At 45.4% G+C, this 19,980-nt stretch overlaps 1 protein-coding gene across 1 annotated transcript in view; it reads right to left on the minus strand.

Annotated features, from left to right (window-relative positions):
- Positions 1-19,980, minus strand: part of Igf1r (insulin like growth factor 1 receptor) — a 279,154-nt gene that overhangs the window by 217,818 nt on the left and 41,356 nt on the right. The window contains exon 2 of the mRNA XM_057755916.1: positions 13,176-13,721. Coding sequence (XP_057611899.1) covers positions 13,176-13,721 — 546 coding nt within the window. The remainder of the gene's footprint in view (positions 1-13,175; positions 13,722-19,980) is intronic.

Consider the following 19,980-nt stretch of genomic DNA (forward strand, 5'->3'; position numbering starts at 1 on the left):
GGGCCTGATACACATTCACTCTTGGTTTTGTTTTTTGGTTTTTGTTTTCACACATTTACTCTTAAACTCTTTTATTTAGTCAGCTTTATTTACTCCAACTAACCATAGACCATTTTGGTCATTTGAAAATATTTTATAAATCCCTCTTTAAAGTTTCCAAACCTACCAGAATCAACAGGAGAGTGAGACAAGACTACTCTCTAGTAGTAGTGGTTTGAATGAGAATGGCCCCACAGGCCTATGTATTTTGAATACATGATCTCCAGTTGGTGGACCTGTTTGGGAAGGATTAGGAGGTGTGGCCTTATTGGAGGAAGTGTGTTGCTGGGGGTGGACTTCTGAGAATTCAAAAGCTCACACCATGACCAATAGCTCCAAGCCTATTGCTTGTCCATCCGATGTAAGCTCTCAGCTTCAGTGTAATGCCTACCTGCCTGCTGCCAAGTTCCCTTGAATGACGGTCTGGATTTACCCTCAAAAACTGTACGCCCTAATAAACTCTTTTGTCTGTAAGTTGCCTTGGTCTTGGTGTCTCTTCACAGTAACAGAAGAGTAACTATGACACTGAGGTCCTGACATTAGACAATTCTCATTCTAGTCCTGCCAGGAGAAGTGCTATGTGCCACACGGTGTCTCCTCAGTCCCCTCCATCTCATACTAAGCCTGACTACTCAATTGCTGCATGTGGTCAGGGCTACACAGAAAGGTGGCAGTTTACATAATGCCTCCTCCGTTGGCCTGCCACTGACTGGAGGGCAGGAGAAGCAAAAACTATATTCTCAGCACGGGCATCAGTCTGAACCACAAAACTGTCTATTAACTGTTTGGGAAGTGAGGTGAGGGGTGAGTGAACAAGACCTTTCCAACCTACTGACAAAGAACAGAAACGACCCTCAGTGGCCAAATTACAGCCTCAATGGAGCTATCTCAGCACAACCTAAAAGGGCTCTTCGTAAAGGAGATCTGAGAAACTGTATAAAAGGAAGTGGACAATGACCGGACATCAAATAAGGGGAGAGCTTGTAGAATATTCCAGCAATTAATATTTGCCCTGGCTGAAGCCTGCATGCCAAAACCAGAGGCCCAAGAGAAGAACACACAGCAAAATGTACTCAACACAAAGACAACATGAGAAGATTTTCATTTTGCTCTAACGTCCCAACAGTGCCGCACTCAGACATCCATCCCTCATCAGCTGCACCACGGACGACATCAATCACCAGTGGAAGAGAACACTCTTTCGCAGGTTATCAAGTTGCTAGATTCTAGACGAGGGAAAGCCGACATTGGTTTAGAAGAATGACTTTAATGAATTTAAATTCATTCCACATAATCAAGTTTCATTGGTGTTTCTCAGAAGTACTTATAAATAATTCACTTTGGTAACAGCAAAGGCCAGACCAAGAAAATGTCACTTCAAAAATGCAAGACTTAACATAAATCCTACCTGAATTTGCTCTCAGCTCCTCTGACCACCTTTCCTTCTTTCTGCCCCATCACCAAAGTGCTCTGCTAGCCTGCTAGCCTGCATCCAGTTCCTGGGAAGCGCTTGTGAACTTGTGAGCTGCAGCCGCCTAGGGCCATTCACAGTTCACTTAAAGTCAGTCTGGGAGCCAGCTCTTTACCACAGGGCGCAATCCAAAGAGACTGACTGGAATGTCTTATTGTCCATATTGGTAGCATTTGCCAAAATCCACCCTGGATTCTGACCACCCTCCTCAACATTAAATCTCAAAGTCAGAAGAAAACTCAGGACTCACTGTGGCAAAAGATAAGAAAAAGGAGGGAAGGAAAAAGACAACCTTTGGGCCACTCATGCATGCCAAAGCTGGGGGAAATGTGATCCGTATCTGTAATAAACCATTATCTTTGTGCGCACACAACTTTCATGTAATGTTCCCTGATCACGAGGCTGGGCTGTGCCTTCCTCTTTTTACCATTTGATCAACTGGGCATCTAGACCACCAGGCTGGCTTCAAAATGGGACGGTACAGAGGAAGGTCAGGTTTGTATTTATTTGAATATATTAGCCAAAACTGAGACTAGAATAATAGGGGGTTGAAGAGCTCGCAAATGAAGTGCTACTTTGAAAACGGGGTTGTGTACCCCAACCAAGCTTGCTAACAGAACCTGAAGCAGCCCACAATGAGCCACTCACAAGTCATTCCCCTCTAACTTGTGAGCTGAAGTGGGGTCTGCACACCACCCTGACTACCATTTCTCTGAGACTGACTTAATTCATCTTCTGCAGTCCTTTCCTTATAATTCAGTGATTCTCAACCTTCCTAATTCTGGCCCTTTAGTAAAGTTCCTCGTGTTGTGGTGACCCCCAACTATAAAATTATTTTCTTTGGTACTTTATAACTGCAATTTTGCTACTGTTATGAATCACAGTGTAAGTATTTCTATTTTCTGATAGTCTTGTACCCCCCCACCCCCGGGGGAGTTGAAACCCACAGGTTGAGAAATACCTCTAGGTCTGAGGCCTTCCAAGGACTAGGGTAACAATAGTGCCCACCAAGATCAAGTTGTGGTTAGCCAAAGACACTCAGGAAGCTTCCCAGGGAGACTAAGTCAACTCAAATGTCTGTAACCTGCTCACACCAGTCAAATGGGTGAGGTTCAGAGGCCCTCTGGCCGAGAACGAAAGACAAATAAGCTCGCATCGTTATGGGCAGCAGGACCAAATGCCATCGTCACGGTGTAACCTGCAACAACCCTACAATGAAATAAATCCTGCGATACAAGCTCCTCTGGCCAGGTTAGAGGTTTTGGCTTTTCATCCACTGTCTGTTAGTATAAACTGCTACACCCAGAGCTCCAGCCCACCCCTAATTGACATCTCTGGCATCTAGTGACTCTTCGGAAAGATTTTTTTTTTTTTTTGCCCCCTCAGCAAACAAGAAGTGTTTGTTGAACTACAGAAACATTCTTCAGAGAAAATTATACATTCTCAGAATTCCATTCATAAACCCGTATGACCATCAGGACTGGAGACCCGCTGTGGTCACAAAGGATAGTTGGGAAGAGGGAGAAGTTGGGAGAAGCAGGCGAGAGCCCCAGTGGTCTGAGATGCAGACAGGGTGGGAAGGAAACAGGTCCAGGCTTCTGCTCCCAACTTCTCTCTCTCTCCCTGGGGGGGGGGGGGGGTGTTTCCTGCCACTGTGCTTGAACAGTCTCTGAAACCTCTGTGACTGGTTATTGGGGTGCTTCTGAGGGGAACACTGACACATCACAGACTAATTTAACTATCTCAAACCCACTGAGTAGTAGAGCAAAAATAAGATTTCTCTACCTCTGTGGACTAGCCCAGGAGTCTGATAGCACTTACTCTGCAAAGTATAAGAGGCCATCCATCCAGGGGTCAAGACATCAGCGGAAACCCCCATGAGGTCACCACCCCAGGAGAAGAGCTAGGTTTTCCTGTCAGAGGACTCTGTCTAGTCACCGCTGGTCTTCATATCACAGTACTTTTAGGAAGTGGGGGCAGCAGGAGACCGAATTCAAACACTAGAATTGCCCAGAAGTATTTCTATGGGGACTATCATCTTTTTTCTAGTCTTTTCTTTTGGGGAAAGGGGTATGCTCTTTGTATGCTGATCTTTTGTGTTCTCCCCTCCCTTATACTACCAAGGGCAAGTCCCTGGTCTCCGGCTGCTGCTGTAACTATCTGAGGATTATGAGAAACCCCAGAATGGATAACCTGCCTTCACAGACCTGCTGCCAGAGGGAGATGCATTGTATTTGGGCAGGGTCCTCCTTCCTGGTGACCTAGGAGCCACAGGCAGCTCAGCACCAAGGCTAGCCAGGAGGGACATCACTGGCTATCACAGCATACAAGGCACAGCTTTAGGCCTGACTGTGTGGATGGCGGGGGTTTCATAACCCAGTCCACTACAGTCCAAAACTATGAGCCTAGAAAACAACAACTAACTTGTACGCTGTTCTGAGCAGTGCCCATCGGTCCTGCCTGGGATGCGAATCATCAGTCTGTCTGTCGCCTATATACACCATTTTCCCATTTGTCAATTAGTCCTGCCTCTCGTTCTCAGGTCACGGTGTTTGTCCTCAAGTGAACATTCTTTTATTTAATAATGGCCCCAAAGTGCAGGAGTCCTGAGTGGTGCTGGCAATTTTATTACGGGATACTGCTGTTAACTGTAGCATGTTATTATTGTTGCCAATCTCTACTTGTGTCCAACTTTCAAACTGAACTTTATCACAGATAGTCTATGGAGGGTTGAACACATAGATAGGTTTACTCATCTGCTGGAGGTCACGGAATATGTAACTACTAGGCATGTCTGTCTACATTATCCAGTGTCTTCATTAAGATTTGTAAAGACAAATTTGAGGCGGTTACATACGGGGTCAGGCTGACAGTTTCTCTAACCAAAGCTGACAAGGTTGAGTATCAAGCGACCAAGTCTCTGTTGCCATCTCACGTGGTTCCATAAAGGAAAACAAATGGCAGGAAGAAGAGAGGACTGAGGACCAAGTGCTTGTTTGTGACCAAGGCAAAAAAAAAAACAACAAGCAACTTCTGTTCAACAATGAGACAAAACAGAAGCCCAGCTTCCGGAAGAGGGCCTGGCATTCCTGAACAACATTTGCCCACCCACCTGATCCTCTGGAACGGAAGGAAGATCTAAGAGAGGACACGGAGAGCCAGTGTTTGTTTCCTGCAAGGAGAGGAGGAAAACAAAACAGCAGAGGAGGCCGGGTGGGAAAGACAGTGGTACGACTGCGTATGCAAGAACACATAAACACGCATGCACAAACACTCGCACACAAATGTGCAAATGCAAGCACATGTGCGCGCACCAACGAGTATGCACACAGCTATTATTACCCAAAGAAGAGCATAAATAGGCACAGGCTCCAGCCTGAAGCAGATGGCTGCTACCTTCACTCTGTGAGACCTGCAGTTGTCACCCATAAAAATGTGCCTCCTTGTTATCTTCACTAAAAACTATGCCCACTCTCTAACCACTTTAATGTTCTCAGAATGGGAGGAAAAAAAGTTTCAAAAGATAATATTTAATGTCAACATCATACAGAAAAATCTGTTGGTATTTCTTAAATTCTCCCAAATACCAAGTCTGCAAGCAGAATAAATTCATGGAGTTTGATAACAAAAGAAGTAGAGTCTACTACATACACCTGTAAGGTCTATAGAGGCATCTGGACACAGACGTATGCACATCACCGAGTGTTCTTAAAAGATATGACTTATCTGGGCAGACATGAAAATTTGAACAATCCAGATTAAATTAGCCAGAACCACTCCTCAACTATGCCCTGCTATTTATGATAATTGAATGCTGGCAATTCAGGAAAAGCGAAAGGGAAAGACCACTTAAGATATGGCAGTAAATATACAGTCAGCCAAGCTTAATGCTCAAACTTTTAGATGGTCTTTGAACACAGCTATTTTTAAAATAGCAGCAGCTGCTACCATTGACCAAGAACTCACTAAATGCTGGGCAGTCTTGTGGGAGCTTTCCAGTTACGATCTGAGCGTCTCTGCTTCATGGATGGAGAAAAGCCCTGCCATGCTACTCCATGTCAAGGGCAACATTCTACTCAGAGACACCCACCTTATTAAACCTGAGTCCCTGACTCATCAGGCCATGAGCAGGAAGAAGACACATTTCCAAAGAAAGGCTTCCAGGCCCACCACTAGCCGAACTTGCCTTTTGAACCATGATACAATGGAGTTGAGGAATGCAATTCAGGATGAGATTAGCCACAGGCTCATAGGTTTCAGGTCACCCCCCACTCTAGTCGAGAATGTCACACTGGCATCCATATGAGAAACACAACGCAACCAAAGAAAGAAGCTATCGGGAAGAAAGTAGAACCACTGTACAAGTAGGCACAGCCAAGAAATAGGAAGGGACTCGGGATACAACTCCAAAAACCTCGAGTTGAAATAAATAAACACTATGAAGAGAGTCTGAACTCCTTGCAGTCCCTAAGAAGACATCCCTAGTGAAAAATAAATAAATAACTTCTAAGGTGGGTCCAGAAGAGGGAAGCCTTAACTGGAGGAATCAGCCCAAAGCAAATCCTCTCTGGAAGTAGACCGCTGCTCTGAGATCTGAAGTCTGCTGAGTGGTTCCCTAAGAAACGTGGGACACACTGCTTTAACACCTCAGTTCAAGGAGTTAGCCATCAGAAGGGCAGAATGCGATCTCCACACCCGACTATAAAAGGCATATAGCACTGAGGCCTAGGGCATGTGACCCCTTCTAAATAAAGATCACCCCCACAGTGGGAGCAGCTGACCAGAACAGAGGCATTCCCGGGGAATGAAGACAAGCTCTTAACACAATGTGAGAAGCCAGAGCCCACTTGTTCAACTCTGGGTCTGCCTACCCATCAGGGTCCATGGGCCTGTCTCAAGGTTTACATCATCATCTATTTTAGCAATCTGTGGGAGCTTGGAGGCAGACTCCATCACGTTTCCAGACATATTCCGGGTCTTCCCAGGTAGCTGAAGATTAAAGTTAAAATAAAATCCTGCCAAATACATGGCTGGACTCTCAGAGCACAAAAACTCCAGGGGATTTACAAATGCTTGAACAAGCCTTCCACTTTCTCCCCAGGGGAATATGTACTACCAGCCTGCAGAGAAAAGCAAAGAAGTGGGGAAGAAAGCCTACGCTGCCCTGGTGACCAGGATTTGATAAACAAGAACTTAAGAACTGGTATCAGGGAAAAACAAAATAACAAGACCCGGAATTGTCTGTTTTACACTACCAGCCTTCATTTTGAGTTCCTGAACCCATCCTGAGATGATAATGTTTTCCTCTGTCAATAAAGGGGGCCATGATGGTTTCTCATTTTTAGGACAGGAGGAAAAGCCACACTCTGGAGGACCACTGCCCCAGTCAGTGTCTTTTTGACCAAAACAAGGCTGCCTTGCCAGCAAAGTGAGCTTCCAGTGCAGCTTTGTGGATTTTCTGGCAAAGACATGGCCTCCAAACATGCAACAGGGGTGCTGTGAGCTGGTCACAAGCTGCTGACTCTGGCAGACAAAGAGGCATTTAAAAGAGGCCAAGTTTAGCAGTAAGGTCTTAGGCTTTACTTTTATTCTTTTTTATTTGATTTTATTATTTTTTAGTGGAAGAGTCCATACATAAAATCAAATACAAGAAAGCCTCTATATCAAAGCATCATCTTAAGTAAAGCCACTGAGAAGTCAGAAAACCACAGGTACTCGGGAAGATTCACCTCTGGAAAACTGGCCTTTGGGCAAATGGCTGCACAACCTAATAAACAGCTTCTGGGGCCAGAATCAACCTTTTAGACTTCTGCATCTGGGCCTTGGATCATTCTGACAGTGGCATGAGAGAGATGAGCGCCTATCTACAGTCGATCCTCTCCGCCAATTAAGACTAGAGATGGTTTGCATGGTCGTGCTCCTCTCCGTAGCTGTGATGGTGGCAGGGACAGAGGGAACATCAGAACCACATCTTATAGTCTACCAATGCAGACTGCTCTCTCTGCTTGGAAGAAAGTGGATTTTCACAAAGCAGGTGCTGGGCTCACCCCTGGAGTAACAGCCATGCATGGAAAGATACCGTCAGGATGTACAATACTTCAGAAACCAACCTGGCCGGTGCTAGGAGACAGAACCACTGGAGGCTACAAAGTCCTGTCTTCTTGTAGCAAAGGAAACTCCTTGTAGAACTCAGCCAGGTCTGAGAGCAGAGGGTGGCAGACAAGTCCAGACAAAGGTAACTGGGCAAGGGTGTCAAGGATGTTGCTCGTAGGAGGGAGGGAACTGCAGCACTGCATGATGCAGTAAAATGGGGAAGGGGGAGAGCAAGATCGCCAAGGAGCTTTCTAAGGGCCTACTACAGAAGTGTCGGTGGACAGCATGTTTACCCAAGATGTGGGACAGTCACTGGTGCCAAGCAAAGTGGGAGAACAGAACAGGAGGCTGGAGAAAAGCTAAGTCACTGTTGTGGGAGCCAGCCATGAGATAAATATGGGCAGGTCACCCAAAGGAAGTTCTTTACTTCCAACCACTATCACCTGCCAGAGTAGAACTCGGCCATTGATAAATTTAATAAAAGGCCTGAGTAGTCTCAGTAGTTTACCCTGAAGCAATACCTGGCTACAGGAAGACCACAAACTGAGATTATCCGAGCACCACCCAAAAACAGATCATCCAAAGGAAATGCCTAACATTCCAACACCTGCCAGTACCCACTCACCAGGATACCCCTAGACAAATGTCAGCCAATCAGGGGTCCTGAACTTCAAAAGCCCCTCACCCCCACCTTTACTACTATAAAAACCCAATTCTAACTGAGCTCGGGGCTCTTCAGGGCTCTCTGTTTATTCCAATACGTTGGACGTTGGACGTGCAGATAGACTGAGTTTGCAAACGTGCTGGAAATAAAGGCTCTTTGCTTTTACAACAAGGAGACTGAGTCCTTGTTGGCTTTTGCTGGGACTTTGCAGATTTGGGCATAACAACTGTGAACAATGAATAGAATAGGGTGGACAATGGCAGAGTGAAGCAACATTTGGGACGGCAAGGGCATGGATGTCCAATCAGAAAAGGAAGCGTCTCAGAGGGGGTCCTAGTTGTAGTGTTTCTGGCATGATCATTAGCTAGAGGGACAACAGTGTTGTCCCCCGTGGGTGGAACACAGAAAAAACACAGAAATGAGGAGCCATTCCGTGGAACAGTCAGCTGCTGGGGGTGGTCTTCTTATGAAAGAATGAAGTTCAAAGCTCAAAAAGCCACCAGGTGGTGGTGCATGCCTTTAATCCCAGCACTCTGGAAGCAGAGGCAGACAGACCTCTGACTTCAAGGCCAGCAGGGTCTACTAAACAATTTTCAGAATGGCTAGTGTGGTGGTATGAAAGAAAATAACCCCAAAGGGAGTGGAACTATTAGGAGGTGTGGTCTTGCTAGAGGAACTACGGGGATGGGCTTTGAGGTGTCCTGTGTTCAAGCTATTCCCAGTGTCACAGTCTACTTCCTGTTGTCTTCTAATCAAGATGAAGCCAGGACCATACCTGCCTGCACACCGCCATGCTTCCCATCATGATTATAATGGACCAACCTTCTAAAACAGTAAGCTGACACCTCAGTTAAAAGTTCTCCTTTGTAAGAGTTGCCATGGTCATGGTGTCTCTTCACAATAATTTTTAAAACCCTAACTAGGATAGCCAGGACTACACAAAGAAACTTTGTCTCAAAAACAGAAACAGAAAAAGCTCAAAAAGAGGCCTGGACTTGAGACTTTATTTGCAACTTAGGTAAGGACAAGAGGATGCTAAAGGAATAGTAAATACAATGAAGTGAGAGAAAGGGTTGAGACTCTGGCCATGACTTGGTCTGAATAATTGTGCTCCAAAATTCATACACCAAAATCTAGTATCTGAGCACATGGTGAGGCTTTGTGATTAAGTCACAGGGATGGAGCCCTCGTAAGTGGAATTAGTGCCCTTGTAAAAGAGACACCAGAAAGTTGCCTTGCCCCTTTCTACCACGTGAAAGCATGGAGGAAGGGTAAGGTGGCCCCAGAAAGTAGGCCCTCATCAGACAGAGAACCTGTCAGCACCTTTTCTTAGACCGCCCGCCTCTAGTACTGTGAGAAACAAAGCCATTGTTTCTAAGTCATCTGGCTTGTGAAATGGTTACAGCAGTCCAAATGGGCTAAGTTCCATTGGCAGCCACCAGCTACTAAAGCCTAGACAGAGAAGAGGCCAACAAAGCAGCAGCTACAGGGGAAGATGGAGACGCAGAAGCCATTTCGAAACAAGGACGGTCCAATGATCATACGTGAAGATATTGCCAGTTATTTCCTTACTAAAGCAAAAAGGTCATAGCACAATTCCTTCAGGGCCCCTCACTGTTTAGGAACAACTCCAGCCTATATAAAATCAGATATACAAAGAAGGCAGCCAATAGAGGGCTTCCTCCATACCATTGGCCAGCAGACATGATCCAAGAAGGGTTAACACACCAAGTAAAAGCAGCCCATCAGCAATGTACAACCAATGTTCCCCCTTTACAGCAACAATGTCACACGTTATTTCTCTTCAGATGCTGATGTCCTCCCTCTTCTGCCACTAGCCAGCAGGAAACAGCTGGATGGAATTCTTCGCATATTCGTTTTAAATGGCTTCCGTGAACTCAAGGTGGGCATTCTGTGAGGACTCAATACCCTTGCCCTGGCTCCTTGAATGAGGATCAAGGGCTCTGACTGGAGACAGGCAGGATGAGACGGTATGATTGAAGCCAGTTGTCTAGAGATGACGAAGGGAAGAACTTAGCCTCAAAGGAAGCCACTAAAGCTACACTCTCCAGAGGAAAAGAGAATGCCAGTCATCTATACTGCAAACATTCTAGTAGTTACATCCAGAAGTGATGGGAGGCAGGTGAACTGAATTTAATAGCGCAGTTTTCTTTTGCGAATATATCCATCACAGTATTGTTTCAGTATAGAACCAGTTAAAGAAATTGCATGAAATTGTTCAAGAATTTTTCCCATATCCTCTAAGTTTTACACCAATAGCGGGTCTTTTCCTTGGGGCAGGCCACACAGCTCGGGCACACGTGGCTAGTGGCTACCATGCACATGGCAGCACAAACTGTATAGGAAGTGAACAGAAGAAAAGAATTCTGGTGGAAACAGAAAACCTACAGGAGCCGGTGACCTTGGCTGAGTTTTCAGGTTAGGGTAAGAAGACAATACCCTTGAACGGACTCTGTGGTTTTACTCCATTGTGAAATCACAGGACACGTCACCAGGACTGGCACAGCTGGCCAAGGAAAAGGCTGCAGAACACGGCCTTGGGAAGACCAGTTCCAGTCAACAGGCTCTCTGGCATCAGGGCTCAATTTCTAACCCTGGTTGCTTTTCACTGTTTTCTTTTTAACCTTCCATCCACTCTGTGAGGGAGGCAGGTTCCGTGCCATTTTGAAGATGAAGAAACTACAGCCTACGCAATTTAAATGACTTGGTAATTTCTGGCTACAGACCTTAGACTCTGACCCAGAATACAGGCCTTATCTCTGCCCTGAACTTCTTCAGAAACCGCTGGAGAGTGTGGTGAGACAGAGGCGGCTGTGAACGGTTGAGCAGGTGTTAGTTAATGATGCTGTAAACAGCACTTCCCTTTGCGCACAGCTCATAAGCCCCCCAAACGCTTGCTTGCCTAGACTTGGTCTGCTCACCATTACAGGGTAACATGACGGCTCTAGGAACAAGCCTAACCACAGCTCAGGACAGCCCAGTCCCCCAGAATCTCATTTCTGCATTCAAATCTCTGAGGATGCTTTCTAAGATAAAATTTTTCAAATGCCAAGGCTACTTTAAAATCAAAATTTGGGGGCCTGGAAAAATGACTCAGCTCTTAACAGCACTGGCTACTCTTTCAGAGAACCCAGGTTTGATTTCCAGGATTCACATGGCAGTTCATACCTGTCTGAAATTCTGGTCCATGGACACCACACCACTACATTCTTGTGGTGAACAGTCACACTCGCAGATAAAATACCCAAACACATTAAATAGATTTTTTTAATTAAAATAAATAAAAATAATTTGTTGCAATGGGCAAGGTAACTCATTCCTGTAATGCCAGGACTTGGGAGGCCAGGGTAGGAGAACTGTCACAAATTCAAGAGTAGCAGGTTCTAGGCCTGCCACAACTACAGATTTAGACCTTATCTCAAAACCAACCAAAAAGATTACTGTTTTTCCAAAGACAGGGACTGTAAGACAAAGATAGGAAATTGTTTTAATCAACGACTTAGCTCGTCAAGGTTCTGACCAGTAGGATCCCGGCCTCTACTACTATAGTTCATACACCCCTCAAAGCACACATACACGTACACATACCTCACCCCACAACCCCCTCCCCAACACGCACACATACACACACACGCACACAGATCAAATTACAGGAAGCATAACAACGTGTGGCTTCCTACTCGGGCCCCAACTAAAGGGATATCAAATGAGCTACCTGTAAAGGCTGACCTTGTGTTAGTTGATTGTATTATATGCATTTCACAGATTAGACAAGCCTATCAACTTGGGGGTTTAGGAGGGTTTTCTTTTTGAGGTCGGCTCTTCATAACTAGTTAGGATATATAGACTCTTTGAGTCTTTAACTGGGTCAGCCGTTAAAGAAGAGCTAAGATGCTAAGGGAAACCAGCGAGGGAAACCTTGCTGGCCACTATGTCTAAATATTGTTGAATTATTGAATGCAATAAAGCAAATTCCCTGAACCACAGCCACATTCTAGCTAACAAAAAAAAACAAAAAACAAAACAAAAAAAAACACTTGATTCTCATGGCATTTATCACATTAGGATAAGAGTTCAGGTATTCTACGAAGGAAAGATGTGCACTGTATATAAACAAGCTTCAAGCATCATCAGGTGACTCAGGGGGCCGCTGAATGTTTTCAAGTTTCCTTCACTAAGTGACTGCATAAGACTTTCCCAGCAGGTATACAATAATGGAAATGAAAGCCCAGGGTTTCAAAGACCCACCCTCCTACAGAGCTGTCTCAAGCAGAGACTGAACCAGGGACTCCTGGAAACTAGCACATAGGCCTCCTATCTATCAAGTGTTCCATATTAAACCGGGTCTCCTAAATCCCAGTGTCCTGAGAGTCATGGGTCCCTTTCACAGGATATTAGTGAGTACCACACGTTTCCTCTCATCAGCCATATTCTAAGTTGGAAACTCATGAGAAGGAACTCTTGCTCTACAAAGATAATGATGACGATGATGATTATGATACTATATAATCCTTTTACACAAAGAATACGAAAATGGACCTGTGAAAAGCTCCTTTCTGCCCAGTCAGGGACTTACAAAGCACACCAAGTCACCTTTCCCATCACAGAAGCTAAAGTTTAAAAAACGTCTAGCCCCCAAATACAGAGAATTATTTCTAGCCAGACTTGGCCTCCATCCAGGCCCCAGTCTTGTACCCTCAGCTTCCACGCACAGAGGAAAGCTAGCCAAGACCAACCCTTCACCATCCTCAGGAAACATGTCCACAAGGCAATGTGAACACGTGAGAGAACCTCACCCTGCCCTGACAGAGACAAAGGGAAGGAGGAGGAAGAGGAGAAAACAAACAAGAAGGAGAAAGTCAAAGTCCCATGGTCGCACACTCTTACTTTTCTGGCAGCGATTTGTGGTCCAGCAGCGGTAGTTGTACTCATTGTTGATGGTGGTCTTCTCACACATGGGCTTCTCCTCCAAGGTCCCAGGACACAGGTCCCCACATTCCTTTGGGGGCTTGTTCCCCACAATGTAGTTATTGGACACTGCATCCAAGATGAGAGACCAGTCTATAGTGGAGAGGTAACAGAGGTCAGCATTCTTCTCAATCCTGATGGCCCCCCGAGTAATGTTCCTCAGATTATAAAGCCCAATATCCTTGAGATTGGTCATCTCAAAGATGACCAGTGCGTAGTTGTAGAAGAGTTTCCAGCCACGGATGACTGTGAGGTTGGGGAAGAGGTCTCCCAAGCTCTCGAGGCCGGCCACTCGAAACAGCAGCAAGTACTCGGTGATGACCGTGAGCTTGGGAAAGCGGTAGCTTCGGTAGTCCTCGGCCTTGGAGATGAGCAGGATGTGGAGGAAGCCCTCGATCACCGTGCAGTTTTCCAGGCGCTTCAGCTGTTGGTAGTCGTTGCGGATGTCAATGCCGGGCCCACAAACTGAAAGGAGACAAGAAGGCAAAGCCGGGCATTGTTAAACAGAGATCATTCTTAAAAATGACTTTCCAGTCCCCCAAACAGTGAGTTTCCACGAAACCTGCCTTATCATTAAAGGTGACTCAGTTTTTTAGTGCAAATTAATAAGACATGGGCTGCAGACTGCACACCTGCATAGCTACCTAGTTACTGTTGCTCATGCACCTACACTGATCCAGATGCGACATGCTCACTGACTCATGGAGAAGACAGCTACATTAACCATCCAAATTAAAGCTTTCAGTCCATGGTCACATAGGGTTACATGCAAAAGTCCATGATATAACTCAGTCTAGCCCTGAGTTGACAAGTTTCTCAGTCCCCAACCCTTCCATAGAGTGCAAGTTACCAATGCCTAGACAAAAGCTCAGCAGCCAAGTGTCAAGAACTTACTACTGTGTCTAGCCCAAGAGACATCAAACAATGACGTCTACTCAAGAACAGTTACTGTGACCTGGAGAGCAGACCCCATTTGATATGGACAGAAGAAATAACTGAATAAAAGATTGGTATGAAAGGAAGAGGCACACACTTCCAACTTGTTATGTTATAACTTTAACATAATGTATTGTGATAACTGAGTAAGATGTTTCCTAAAGACATTGAGATGTCAAAGTCTGTAAAAAATCACTAAAGATCTCAACAGTCACAGATAAACAGTGTTCATCTACCTATGCCAAGCTTTTCTCTGCAAATAATGAAAAAAATCAAACAAGAACATAACATTTGTAAGTAGATTTATTTCACTTAGCTGACATGAACACTTAACCAAGCCAATCTTTATACAACTTTGTATTTTTAAAGAGAAAAACTAGGTGCCTGCAGAGTGGCTCAGCAGGGAGAGGGAGATACTTGATGAGAAACTCTGAGTTCAATCCCTAGGACCCATTGTGGAAGAAGAGAACCAAGTCCAGCAAGATGTCCTAACTTGCACATTCAAATGTACACACACAGACACACTAACTGTTTTTACTGATTGTTTTTTATTTAGAAAGGTGAAACTACTTTTAAATTATTAATAAGTACAAGTCCTTTATTCCTTTTAACTGATTTCCTACTGTTAAGATACTTGGCCATCTGTTTTTTTTTTTTTTGTGTTGTTGTTTTGTTTTTTGGTTGTTTTTTTTTTTTTTGTTATTTTTTTGCATTATAAACAGTATTCCAAATAACCAAGAGCACTTTCTTAGGACACAACCTAAAGTAGAGAAACTAGCTCTGGCATTTGTAGGTTACAACAGTTTTTCAGTAAAATGACCTCAATACTAGAACTTTTTTTCTTTCTTTATTTTTAACTTTGGTGTGGGTGTGCACGTGCGTGTGAGCAGGTACCCACAGAGGCCAGAAAAGGGTGTCAGATCCTTCAGAGCTGGAGTTAACAGTATGTGGAGAGACATCTAATGTGGAAGCTGTTTTTTAACCACTGGGCCATCTTTCTAGTGTATAGAAATCTAGACCCTGAACCTTTTATTTTCAAAAATTTGAAATGCACCCAGACAAACAGTCCTGGTTCCTATACTTCTAAGTATTTAATAATCCCAGCCATTACCAAAGCTTTTCAGACACCATAAAGTTTCCTGGCCCACAGAATTTACTAATTTGACTCCATGAGAGACACAAAGAAGCTCATAGCAAAAACCAGGTGGACAACCGTCAGTCAAGACAGGGCAAGATAGGTGGAAGGCACAGAGAAAGCCTATTCCAATTTCCAACAGGACGAAGGAAAGGCAGCATCAAAGACAGGGTTTTGAACAACCTTTAGATTACAGAAGCCAGAGACAGGCAGAGTAACAGGAGCAAAGGGTCAAAGGAAACGAGTGGGAAAACCCTGACGAGAAGGATCTCAGGAGGAGGTGAACACGACCTCACAGGAACCGAGCCCCTCTCAAGGATCCCACAGGGGAGAGAAGGCCAAGAAAGGCCTGTGGAGGGTTAATCCAGGACAGACTCAAAGTGGATTAGAGCATTACAGCCACTGAAGGAACTGTGCGGGGATATGATGATGAGGGATAGCAGGGAAAACAGACAACACTTGAGAACCTAGATTATGAATCCATTTGGTCTAGTTCAGTCACTCTGCTGAGAAAACAAGGCCCCTAAGACTGAAGACAAACTTAGCATGTCAACCACACTGGTCAATTCTGAGGGTCCTTGTCCTCTTCTATGATGCTTCCAACCACAGCTCACCTGAGATCACATAATCATTATGTTAAGGATGAGGAGACAGATCAGAGAAGGCAACAATGCCTTGGTTCTGGCATGAGCAAGTCACCAGACAGCATGTGTGCCAGCTAAAGGACAAGAACTGGGAAGACTTATTCTTGGCTTGAGCAAGTTCACGGCAGCATCACTGAACAAGATATGGAAGCTGGGAGCATGGATCGGTGTCAGGGAAGAAAATGAAATGAGATATTAGAAAGCCCTCTGAGATGGGGAATAGGCAGGTGGATATATTCGTGACCAGAATATGGGCCAGAAACATGTATTCCAGGATTACCTGGAATACATGCTGTCTATAACACCCACCCAAGAAACCTGATGGATTCTTGTGACCTTTCACATGATTAACCCCCTTCTTCGTCTTTGCGATGCTCACTGCTCACCTCCTACCCCATGCATTTCCCACTCAGGGTACATCCACCTTCTCGGGAGCCCAGCTCTAGCCTGTCTTCCTGCGTCCTCTCACTCTGGTGACTGCCATCATGATGGTAGCTCCAGGAGGATGGGAAATTATTTCCTATTTAGTTCACAAGTTATGTCTTCAGGGGTTAACATACCATTTGATGCACGGCAGACAGCAGAGGACACACACATGGAGCATAAATGAATTGTACCCCGTCTTTGTCATTTCCCCTCTGTAACTCTGACCACCGTCATCTTCAGCCTCCAGCCCACCCCTCCACTGAGTCCATCCTTGACCAAACACCAGGTGAAGAGGATTCTATAAGAGTTCAGGGCCATCTATTTCTATGCGATCTCCTGCTGTATCCCTGCTAGCATGCACGCTTGCTAGCTAGTCTTCCCTCCCCAAAGCCTGTTGCCTTGACAGGGCTTCCCCTTCACACACCCCATTCTCGTCTCAAGTAGGTTACAACCTAAATATCATCCACCCAGAGTGCTATGCTAATCACGCGCTTCAACCGTTCTCCCAACTGTTCCCTCCCATCTCCTTCCCCAGCTCTCATTTCTCCGCTTTGTTTTTACCCAGCTTCAGTCAATGACTCAAAACCCTTTAAGCTCATGGCAACAGGACATTCGTCTGAAATGAGAAAAAAATTTTTTTCCTATGCCCAACCTAAAAAATATTATTCCTTCTATACCACTGTAAATCAGGTGTATGAATTTGATTTAAATTTACAGGAACAATGAACTATGTTACTGTATCAAATATGTACTTAAAACTATTAGGTATCAGGTCATTTGTTATTATTTCCAATAGAGGATAGAAATTCAGGACTCAGCAAAGAAGCACAGGGAGACATAACCAAAGTGTCTTTCACAGGCAATCAACGTGCAGACAGTATGAAGGACCTGCTACCTTCTGCCAGCTGGCCGCTTCAACCAGGGAAGACCACTGGGAACAGAAGTCACATGTCACACAAAGCTGGGACTGGAAGCTCCTTGAGAAGAGCCATTTCCTTATTTACATTCCCACCCCCATTTATAGAACAAAGGAAAAATAGGAAGAAACTACCTACTTATTCCAGAAGAGAAGACAAGCCCAAGCCACAAAATACAAGGCAGGACCCAGCAACCAGCCATTTTGGATTCTGACCGACACTGCCAGCCTTTGGGTGTTGTATGACAGAGACAGAAAAGGAGGCTGATCAGGACGGTCTGTGAATGACAGCATACTGTTCAAAAGGCCCAAGCCACAAACAGGAAAGCGATACAGCACGCCTGCCTGCCTGTCAAAGAACCCTTGCATGAAGGGAGAAAACACTCCCCAGCATGCGAGGCAGACACGTCCTCTGCTCACAGCTGAGCAGGGGAACCATGAAACACCCTTTCTCCCTTTCAAAGCCAACAGATACTTGGCAGACCCAAAAAAGACCCCAACACTTGCTTTCAGAATATAGGGTCGATTTCAAAATGTAAGATCCCAGGTGGCCTACAAAGAATAGTAGACGCTTATGGAAATGAAGGCAACCAGGAATAGGGAGAAAGGACAGGACGGTGCTGGGAGGGCAAGGGTGGTCCCCAGCTGCAGTGTTCCATGAGAGAAGGACAGCAGAAGAAAAGCAGATGGACGCCACCAGGCAGTAGCATGACACCCGGGGGTCCTGGAAACGGGCAAAGAGCATAAGTTAGGGTTTGAACCCCAGAATGCCCTTTGGAATGTCCTTTATGGGTTCATACCCTCGAATGAACACACTCCACCTCTAAGCCTCTCTTTCCTCACCTGTAAAATGGGCTGTTCCTACTACTGTGCTGTGTGTTACTGTCGTCGGGGATGCGGTGATGGCTGCATCCCTAAGCATTTTAGCAAAGACATCCCTCTATTCTGTGACCCCAACCTAATACCTCTAATAGGAAGGAAGCTAGCAAAACCACTGACTAACCTACCAATAATTCCCACTCAAGAATAGCATTGGTTATCCATTTAACAACAACAACAACAAAAAAAAGCTTTCAATTTCGATCCACTCACTCTCCTTCAGAAATATGGCAGAGTCGTAGTTTGTAGCTGAAAATAAAAGACACTTCCCTATAGGTCTAAAGGTGGATGATGGAGTAAGACTTATTGGGCAACCACCTACAGTTCTGAGGATGAGCTCCAACACAGCAAATCCTTTGCACTGTGGAAGAAGCCCAGTCTGGCTTAGCCAGTGGCTCACTGTGACAGTCACGTCTCTTAAAATGAATCCACTGGTACCAGTAATTCCGTCAACTAAAACCACTTCTAGATGCCATCACTCTGTAAAAGTCAAAGTGACTTAAAAGGCGTGGCAGAGAATTACTGTCAATGAACTTTGTACAAGGAGAACGAACAACCCCCTCTCCAGCAATTGCCAAACCAATGAGGAAAAAAAAACCTCCCATAACTCAATGGGCTGGACTCTGGGGCTGTGTTAAGAAAGACGTGCACAGCTCTCCGGCTCTCAAGGGGTCAGGAAGACTTCTCAAAGAGAAGAATCCCTGAAGATAGTCTGAAGATAGGCAAGGGTTTGCTCTCCTTCTGTTTCTAGGATCCAAAATTAGGCCTAACAAGTATAAAGGGCAGGTAATTCAGGCAGAGGCTCGTGGCAGCTTGAGGAAACCCGGGGTGCAACAAGTACAGCAAAGAGAGTAAGAAGGTAGCAGGGCAGAGGCCAGAAAACAGACTGAGGGCCTACTTCACTTTGCACGTAGGACGGCTTTCAGACTCCCCAACATGCAACAGAACCACACTACAGCTCTGAGGTTTGCTACGCCACAAAGTGGCCCCGAAATCTGTGCATCTCGGAAATGGCAGATGCTGACTTAGATGTTTCTGCTACTATTCTTTGAGACCCAGGAAACGACCCTTCACTCTCTCGTCACTACCCTTTCTCTGCACCCACTAAGATCTGCTGCGTGACCCAGGGAAAAGCCTACATACCTGTGTCTCTCTCCCTCTCCCTCTGTGTGCGCGTGTGCGCGCGCACATACATGCCTGCTTGTGCAGAGAGGAGGTAGACAACTTGTCTTCTATTGTCCACCTTACTACCATCAGAAAGGTTCTCACTGAGCCAGAAGCCTGCCCTTTTGACCGTGTTAGCTAACCATGGAAATCCTGGAACCACACCTCCCTCCACACCCTGCTCACTCTCAAATGCTGAGAATACGGGTGCATACACCCATGCCTGGCTTTATACCTGAGTGCTTGGGATTTAAACACAGGCAGGTCCCCCAGGCTTGCATGGCAAGTGTCTTTATCACTGAGCCATTTCCTGAGCACCTGCATCTCTTTTTCTTGACTTTGCCTAAGCTAGCCGAGAAAAGCAACCTGTATAGAAAACACACGAACTGCACACTAAGGCCAAGAAAAAAATGGGGTGGGAGAGTGAAGACAGAGCCTCCCACCGCAGCTGATTCTGCTGTCCTTTCAGGTCTGAAAGCACAGCCCCAGGGGAGGGAGAAGTGGGGCCTTGACCTGCAGTAAAGGGCAACTAACCAGAAAATCAGATGGGGGGGGAATATGTTATGGTAACAAACACTGGTGATACTCCAGAGTTTGTCAGAGTAGAATTTTCTGTGTTAAGTG

Source organism: Chionomys nivalis, chromosome 23 (assembly GCF_950005125.1).
Source record: "Chionomys nivalis chromosome 23, mChiNiv1.1, whole genome shotgun sequence".
Taxonomy (NCBI): Eukaryota; Metazoa; Chordata; class Mammalia; order Rodentia; family Cricetidae; genus Chionomys; species Chionomys nivalis.